At 40.6% G+C, this 7,466-nt stretch overlaps 3 protein-coding genes across 10 annotated transcripts in view; 1 reads left to right on the forward strand and 2 right to left on the reverse strand.

Moving 5' to 3' along the window:
- The window catches only part of LOC107038966 (protein PRRC2C), a 17,410-nt gene extending 16,311 nt beyond the window's left edge, over positions 1 to 1,099 (reverse strand). For all 8 annotated transcript variants that reach the window (XM_015258357.2, XM_015258351.2, XM_015258355.2 and 5 more), the window contains exon 1: positions 504 to 1,099. The gene's annotated coding sequence lies outside the window, so the exon portion shown is untranslated. The remainder of the gene's footprint in view (positions 1 to 503) is intronic.
- A 2,042-nt stretch (positions 1,100 to 3,141) lies between these two features.
- On the forward strand, positions 3,142 to 5,244 carry LOC107038956 (peptidyl-prolyl cis-trans isomerase-like 3). The gene is made up of 5 exons (XM_015258331.2): positions 3,142 to 3,317; positions 3,418 to 3,492; positions 4,170 to 4,450; positions 4,689 to 4,852; positions 4,926 to 5,244. Exons 1-4 carry the CDS (start codon positions 3,315 to 3,317, stop codon positions 4,813 to 4,815), a joined length of 486 nt encoding a protein of 161 aa, XP_015113817.1. The 5' UTR covers positions 3,142 to 3,314; the 3' UTR covers positions 4,816 to 4,852; positions 4,926 to 5,244.
- Positions 4,818 to 7,466, reverse strand: part of LOC107038954 (sarcosine dehydrogenase, mitochondrial) — a 7,439-nt gene continuing 4,790 nt past the window's right edge. The window contains exons 6-9 of the mRNA XM_029126168.1: positions 6,590 to 7,055; positions 5,619 to 6,168; positions 5,138 to 5,245; positions 4,818 to 5,061 (exon numbers count right to left, since the gene is read on the reverse strand). Of these exons, the coding sequence (XP_028982001.1) occupies positions 4,905 to 5,061; positions 5,138 to 5,245; positions 5,619 to 6,168; positions 6,590 to 7,055 (1,281 nt within the window). The 3' untranslated portion in view covers positions 4,818 to 4,904. The remainder of the gene's footprint in view (positions 5,062 to 5,137; positions 5,246 to 5,618; positions 6,169 to 6,589; positions 7,056 to 7,466) is intronic.

Below are 7,466 nucleotides of genomic sequence, written 5' to 3' on the forward strand. Positions count from 1 at the left end.
GGGGGGGGGGGGGGGGGGGATCCCAGCGAAATCCCGACGCAGTTGAAAATCCCGAGAATTATCGATGAGTAATTGCTCAAGAATGATTGAAATCCCCTCGTGGACAAAAGAAATTGCCTCGCTAATTGCAACAATAAGTGTCCCAGCGCCGATTAAAAATCGCCCGAGTAAAAACGTGAGGAATCCCAACATTTCAAACTCTTCAAAGAATTTTGGAGCTGATAAAGCCGGGGAAAATGCCATTTCCCCGAAATCAGCCCCAAAAGTCTATAATTTTTCACCGAAATCCTCCGGCCGGGCTAACGGTAAAGCAAGTGTATAGTTTAATAATCTCAGGCTTGCTCCACTCCTCTTTCCCTCCCAATCCCTCATTCACCCCCTGAGGGCCCCCCCAACCCCCGAAGCCCATCGATACCCTCCTGCGCCCCCCAAAAACCCAAAATAACGAGTGAAAAAAAAAACGAAAGCCAGAACATGGTGTTAACAACAAAATAAGCACTCACCTTGGTCCGTCCAAATGGGTTACTATTTGACAAACGGATTTCAATCCAAATAAAAAAAAAAACTTAATAACCCGATCCGCCAGGAATTACAATAACACAAAACAAATATCCCTCGGTCACAGAATAAACTCTCTCAATCCCTCGTTCCGATGAAATTATATCCTTTACAATAATCACACCACTAAAATTTCCTCGTCCAAGATGGCGAATGGCTTGGCGAATGCGCGACTTTCGTTGAGCCACCTTCTGTATTTTCCCCCACCACTCCTTATTCCCACCTCGAGGTTTCCCTAACGCCGATCAATACAATTACGTCATGCGTTTTTCGTGTGACTGACTGTCCGGTATACTCCACTTGCCCAACTACTCACTGGTTAATCTATGCTGTCACTGTATTATTTTTTTTCACACGTCTTTTGGGGATTTATTTGCCGCGAATTTTGGGTAATTTGGGGGAGTGATTGGCGATGAGAGAACTGGAGAATTTATGACGCGGGTTTGTCGCTTTTCTTAGGATATTATGCACGAGAATTTTAAGAGTTTCGCCTAACCGCAATGTGCCAAACGTGGAGAGTGGAGTGTTTCGGTGAACTAGAGGAAACGGGGGTGGGAAGATGGCGCTGGCGTCGCGACTTCGGGGTCAAATTCACGGTTTTAAGTGATTAATTAATTTTTTCCGATCGGTTTGGAGTTTTGTCGGGGTTTCGGGGATTTAAGACTGCCGCTGAGGGGGGCTCAGCGGTTTTTTATTGTCGGGGGCGATAATTAGTGCCTCTGGGGGCGGAATGACTAGTGCAGTGAAGTGTGACAAGTTCCAAGATGGCGGGTGTGTACAGTGAGTTTGTTTTTCCGGTTTTGAGCGGAAGGTTTTGAATTTTTTGGGATAGTCTGTGGTGTTTACGTCGGTTTGAAATTCAACGGGAGTGTGGTTGATTATTGTGGTAATTATTGGAGGGCTAATTGGCTTTTTATTTGAGAGGTGTTCATTTTTTGGAGATGGACTTTTGGCGGAGTGAATTGTGCCCGAAAGCGTGTGAGGTGAGTCCCTTCATCTTTTCCGACTCTAACACGATGCGATTGGAATGAATCGGGCCTCATTTTTAAGCCCCAAAAAATATTTTCAGAATGAAAAAAAAATTTTTCAATTTCACTCTGCCAATCTTGAGTTATTGAAGATAAAAATGGCTCATTCTACCATTTTTTCTGCCTGTCTTAAATCAAATTATTGTACGGTGAAGGTGGCGCTGGCGTCGCGACTTCGGGGTCAAATTCACGGTTTTAAGTGATTAATTAATTTTTTCCGATCGGTTTGGAGTTTTGTCGGGGTTTCGGGGATTTAAGACTGCCGCTGAGGGGGGCTCAGCGGTTTTTTATTGTCGGGGGCGATAATTAGTGCCTCGGGGGGCGGAATGACTAGTGCAGTGAAGTGTGACAAGTTCCAAGATGGCGGGTGTGTACAGTGAGTTTGTTTTTCCGGTTTTGAGCGGAAGGTTTTGAATTTTTTGGGATAGTCTGTGGTGTTTACGTCGGTTTGAAATTCAACGGGAGTGTGGTTGATTATTGTGGTAATTATTGGAGGGCTAATTGGCTTTTTATTTGAGAGGTGTTCATTTTTTGGAGATGGACTTTTGGCGGAGTGAATTGTGCCCGAAAGCGTGTGAGGTGAGTCCCTTCATCTTTTCCGACTCTAACACGATGCGATTGGAATGAATCGGGCCTCATTTTTAAGCCCCAAAAAATATTTTCAGAATGAAAAAAAAATTTTTCAATTTCACTCTGCCAATCTTGAGTTATTGAAGATAAAAATGGCTCATTCTACCATTTTTTCTGCCTGTCTTAAATCAAATTATTGTACGGTGAAGGTGGCGCTGGCGTCGCGACTTCGGGGTCAAATTCACGGTTTTAAGTGATTAATTAATTTTTTCCGATCGGTTTGGAGTTTTGTCGGGGTTTCGGGGATTTAAGACTGCCGCTGAGGGGGGCTCAGCGGTTTTTTATTGTCGGGGGCGATAATTAGTGCCTCGGGGGGCGGAATGACTAGTGCAGTGAAGTGTGACAAGTTCCAAGATGGCGGGTGTGTACAGTGAGTTTGTTTTTCCGGTTTTGAGCGGAAGGTTTTGAATTTTTTGGGATAGTCTGTGGTGTTTACGTCGGTTTGAAATTCAACGGGAGTGTGGTTGATTATTGTGGTAATTATTGGAGGGCTAATTGGCTTTTTATTTGAGAGGTGTTCATTTTTTGGAGATGGACTTTTGGCGGAGTGAATTGTGCCCGAAAGCGTGTGAGGTGAGTCCCTTCATCTTTTCCGACTCTAACACGATGCGATTGGAATGAATCGGGCCTCATTTTTAAGCCCCAAAAAATATTTTCAGAATGAAAAAAAAATTTTTCAATTTCACTCTGCCAATCTTGAGTTATTGAAGATAAAAATGGCTCATTCTACCATTTTTTCTGCCTGTCTTAAATCAAATTATTGTACGGTGAAGGTGGCGCTGGCGTCGCGACTTCGGGGTCAAATTCACGGTTTTAAGTGATTAATTAATTTTTTCCGATCGGTTTGGAGTTTTGTCGGGGTTTCGGGGATTTAAGACTGCCGCTGAGGGGGGCTCAGCGGTTTTTTATTGTCGGGGGCGATAATTAGTGCCTCGGGGGGCGGAATGACTAGTGCAGTGAAGTGTGACAAGTTCCAAGATGGCGGGTGTGTACAGTGAGTTTGTTTTTCCGGTTTTGAGCGGAAGGTTTTGAATTTTTTGGGATAGTCTGTGGTGTTTACGTCGGTTTGAAATCGAACGGGAGTTGTGGTTAATCATTATGGTAATTATCGGAGAGTTAATTGTATTGGGGGATTGTTTAATGTTTATTTGACAGGTGTTTATTTTTAACACTTAATTTTTTTCAATTGATTTTTTGGTAGAGTGTCACTCTTCATACGGACGTGGGGGACATTAAAATTGAATTGTTTTGCGAATTGTGCCCGAAAGCGTGCGAGGTAAGTCTCGTTATCCATTCAGACTCTATTATTTTTCGTAATTATGAAATAATATTCCCAAAAATTCCATTATTTGAAGGCACAAATTGATGTTTACGTTGTTAACCTCAAATAAAATGAAACTTCTTAAATCGTCAATATCTCCGGACGACATGATGCGATTAAAATAAATCAAGGCTTATTTTTAAGCCCCAAAAAATACCTTCAAAATGAAGAAAAAAAGTTTGAATTTCACTCTGCCATTCTTGAGTTATTGTTGATTAAAAACGACTCGTTTTACTATTTTTTCCCGCGTCGGGAAATTTCTGATTTTCTACAAAAGAAATCGAATTTCTGATTTTACTAAAAACGTTCATAATTCACTCCATTATTTCACCATTCCATCTTTTTTTTACTTTATAATTTTATTTTTCTGCTCTGAACAATTCTCTACATTTTTCCCTATTCATTTTATCCGCGCAAATACACTCTAGATAAATAGAAATTAATAAAATAAAATACATAGAAATTGCTGCACTAAAATTCAAACATTTTTTTTCACTCCGAAGTTGTTTTTTTAGTCTTTAAAACGAATTTTGATTCATCGAAATCCCATCACTTTTTCAGAAGTCATTGCTGAAAATAATTTAATGCTCAATTTTTCCCTGAAAAAAAAAAAGTGAAAGTATCTTCTTCAGAATTTCCTGGCATTATGTGCAAGTGATTACTACGACAACTGCACATTCCACCGAAACATCAAAGGGTTCATAGTGCAAACAGGGGACCCAACGCAGACAGGAAAAGGTGGCACATCAATTTGGAATCGAAAATTCGAGGATGAGTTGAAGGAAGAGTTGAAGCACAACGCGCGAGGCTTGGTATCAATGGCGAATAACGGGCCGAACACGAATGGAAGTCAATTCTTCATAACTTACGCTCCCCAGCCCCACCTAGACTTGAAGTACACTTTATTTGGAAAGTAAGAAACAATTCAACTAGCGAAACCTTAAAATGGTTCACGTCGATTTTGACTGTTGGCCAGTTTTCGACGAATATCTCGAAATCAAATGGAGATAGCAAAATTTTCTTCATGACCTTTTTTGTAGCCCTCAATTCACCCTACAAAAAAGCTAATCACAAAAATTTCGTTATCTCCCTTTGTTTCGAAGTTAGGAGCCCTGAAAAAAAAATTTAACTACCAATAATTTTTTTCTCAGAGTCATCGATGGCCTGGACACCCTAGAACAACTGGAAAAGCTCCCAGTGAACCCGAAGAACTTCAAACCCCTGACAGACATCAGAATAAACAGCGTGACAATTCACGCGAATCCATTAGCTGGATGATCTTAATGTATTCATATTTATATTTTGGAATACAAAGGTAAAAAAAATGTACAGTATTTTAACGTCACACGGAGATTACACCTAATGAATCAGCTGTAGTTGCCAAGCAGTCTTTTGTTTTCAGGGTCAAAGGGACTGTGGAGGAACACTTCTGCTGGGTACCTCGTGCCCATAACTTCCACCTCGTATTTACCGGACTCTAGGAACTGTTTGGTTACTTTATCACCACTGGGATTTGAAATGTATCTGCAAAAAGTGTTCTCAGTCATTAGATTTTCACCAAGTCTGAGTGGTTGTTGAAGGATTCAGTCGAATTACTCACGCATGGCCAATACTATTGTTGTATACGTATGAGTAATCCCCTCGCCTGAGGTATCCCACGATTTCATCGTCCCTGTAGACAGCCTCCAAGCCCCAGACTCTCACAGGGCTGAGAAAAATTAATTTAATAATTTTTTGTATTTATTTGATTATTTGTTTCACCCTGAACCCTTTCAATAAACATCTATTCATTATAAGAAGGTTGTTGTTTTATGAAGAAGACTAAAAATGATGATGTGTTACCATGGAATACTTGTCAACAATTAATACCTGATGCAAATACTTGAATCGATTGTTACTTGAAGTCTGCAATCTCTAATTTCCTCAATTGCATTCTATGATTTATTCATTCTTTTGTCTAATTTCCAGGCGTCATTTTTGAATGATCCTTTGAGACCCATATTTTCCCTTCATAATAGCAAAAGGGATGGGATCATAAAGTATCGGATGAGGGATCAGTGGTCCCTCTTCCCTTGAATTACCTCTTCACATGCAAATGCACCATTTTCTTCGTAACTCCACTATTCTTCAACTTTTCCACAGCCTTCTTCCCATTGTACTCCCCCTGTCGCCTGCAAACGAACCCCAGCCCCGCCTCCACTGGATTATCGTCCATCCTCAGGTCGCAGTTCCAGAGGTGATATCCCTTCTCACAACTGAGACTGTACATCGCCCTGAACCCAGCCAATTTCATTCCATAAACCTTATCCGCCTCCATCAGTGCTTTGAATACTTTCTCACACGATTGACTAGGGATATGCAGCTCATATCCAAGTTCACCGACGAAACTCAGTCGAAATGCCCTCACCAGGTTGCCCCTTATGTCCAGAATTTGACAGGTTGAGAAGGGAAAGAGTTGGTCGGACAAGTCTTTCTTTGTTATGTCCTCCAGAATGTACCGGCTGTTTGGCCCCTGGAGGGAGAGAATTCCCATCGTCTCTGTGGCATTATGAATTGTCGCTTCGAATCCTCTCTTCCTTATTATTCGATTCAGGTGGGAGTACGTGTGGTACGACGAACTTCCACCAGCGACTAGCAAAAATTAATAATTGAGATTTTTCAGGATTTTTTTTTCATTTTTTCGAAAAACAATTTTTCAAATTCAGGGCGATCCCCGCTTTTTTCATTTTTTATTTATTTATTCATTTGTTTATTCAAGTCGAGACAGCCGATGCCAATTACAAGACTTATAAATAATAAGTCTAAATATTTCCTAAATAATTAATTATTTTAGTAATTAATTTAACTTAATTAATTACTATCAATTGATCATTATTAATTATTCATTAATAATCAATAATTAATTATTAATTAATTGAAGACAATAATCTATTGGGTTATTTATAGTGCTAATTACCTCAATATAATAAATTTTTCAGTCTTGAATATTGAATCGATAAAATTATAATATAAAAATGACTTATAAATGATAAAATATAGAAAAATTATTTACCAATGTAGAAAGCCTTCCTCTGGAAAATGGGATCGGCCACCCCCCCAGAGCCCGCTTCGATAGACGTAACGGTGCAGTCGGCCTCGACCCCCCCGTACTTGTTCAAAGAACAAGTATAAATCGTTCTATTAGTTTCCCGATTGACATTAGCTGTGAACAAAAAATTGGCAGCTTCCTGGGATTGCGCCCCGCAGAGATAGAATTTTCCGAAGTAGGAGAGATCGAAAAGAGCGGCCTTGTTTCGACAGGCGAGGGCCTCCGAGCCGATGAGGTCGTGGTGCTCGGGGAAGCCGAAGGTGTACTCCTTCTTCAGTACCTCGGCGTAATCGTTCCTCCGGTTCTTCGAGGATCCGTAGCTTCCCATGTAGTCGTAGGGCTGGATGTTGGTGATTTTTCCTGGTTGATAGTAGGCTGGACGCTCCCATCCTAAGGCTTCCTCCATCACTGCCCCATTTTTCACCAGTAACTTACGAATTACAGAAAATATAATTTTTTTTTTCAAGCTTAATTTTTCAGTCTTGAGAATTTTCTGCTGTTTTTTTATCCATTTTAATCATTTTATTTTTGAAGATTTCGGTGAAATTCTCGAGTTTCGGAAGAGATTTTAAAGTTTCCGAGTTCTCTGAATATTGAGCGAAGCGAGCAGGGGGCGGGGCCCCCTAACAGTACTGAGCGAAGCGAGCAAAGAGGGCACGCCCCTACTACCCTCATAAACCAAATAATAAAGCAATAAAAACTCATATCGTGAAATCAATTCTTCTTGAACTATTTCTCACTCAACGTTGCATCATGTGGAAAAACAATGGAATAATTTTTCACAGAAAAATAAAACTTTCGTCAATAATCATGGGAGGGGCTGGGGAACGTTGAGCGAAGC

This window comes from Diachasma alloeum, unplaced genomic scaffold, assembly GCF_001412515.2.
Source record: "Diachasma alloeum isolate Michigan unplaced genomic scaffold, Dall2.0 Dall_scaffold_00289, whole genome shotgun sequence".
Taxonomy (NCBI): Eukaryota; Metazoa; Arthropoda; class Insecta; order Hymenoptera; family Braconidae; genus Diachasma; species Diachasma alloeum.

Coding starts and splice junctions, on each gene's coding strand:
- LOC107038956 (XM_015258331.2), top strand. Junction 3,493..4,169: donor TGTGCCCGAAAGCGTGCGAG/GTAAGTCTCGTT, acceptor TATCTTCTTCAG/AATTTCCTGGCATTATGTGC. Junction 4,451..4,688: donor AAGTACACTTTATTTGGAAA/GTAAGAAACAAT, acceptor TTTTTTTCTCAG/AGTCATCGATGGCCTGGACA.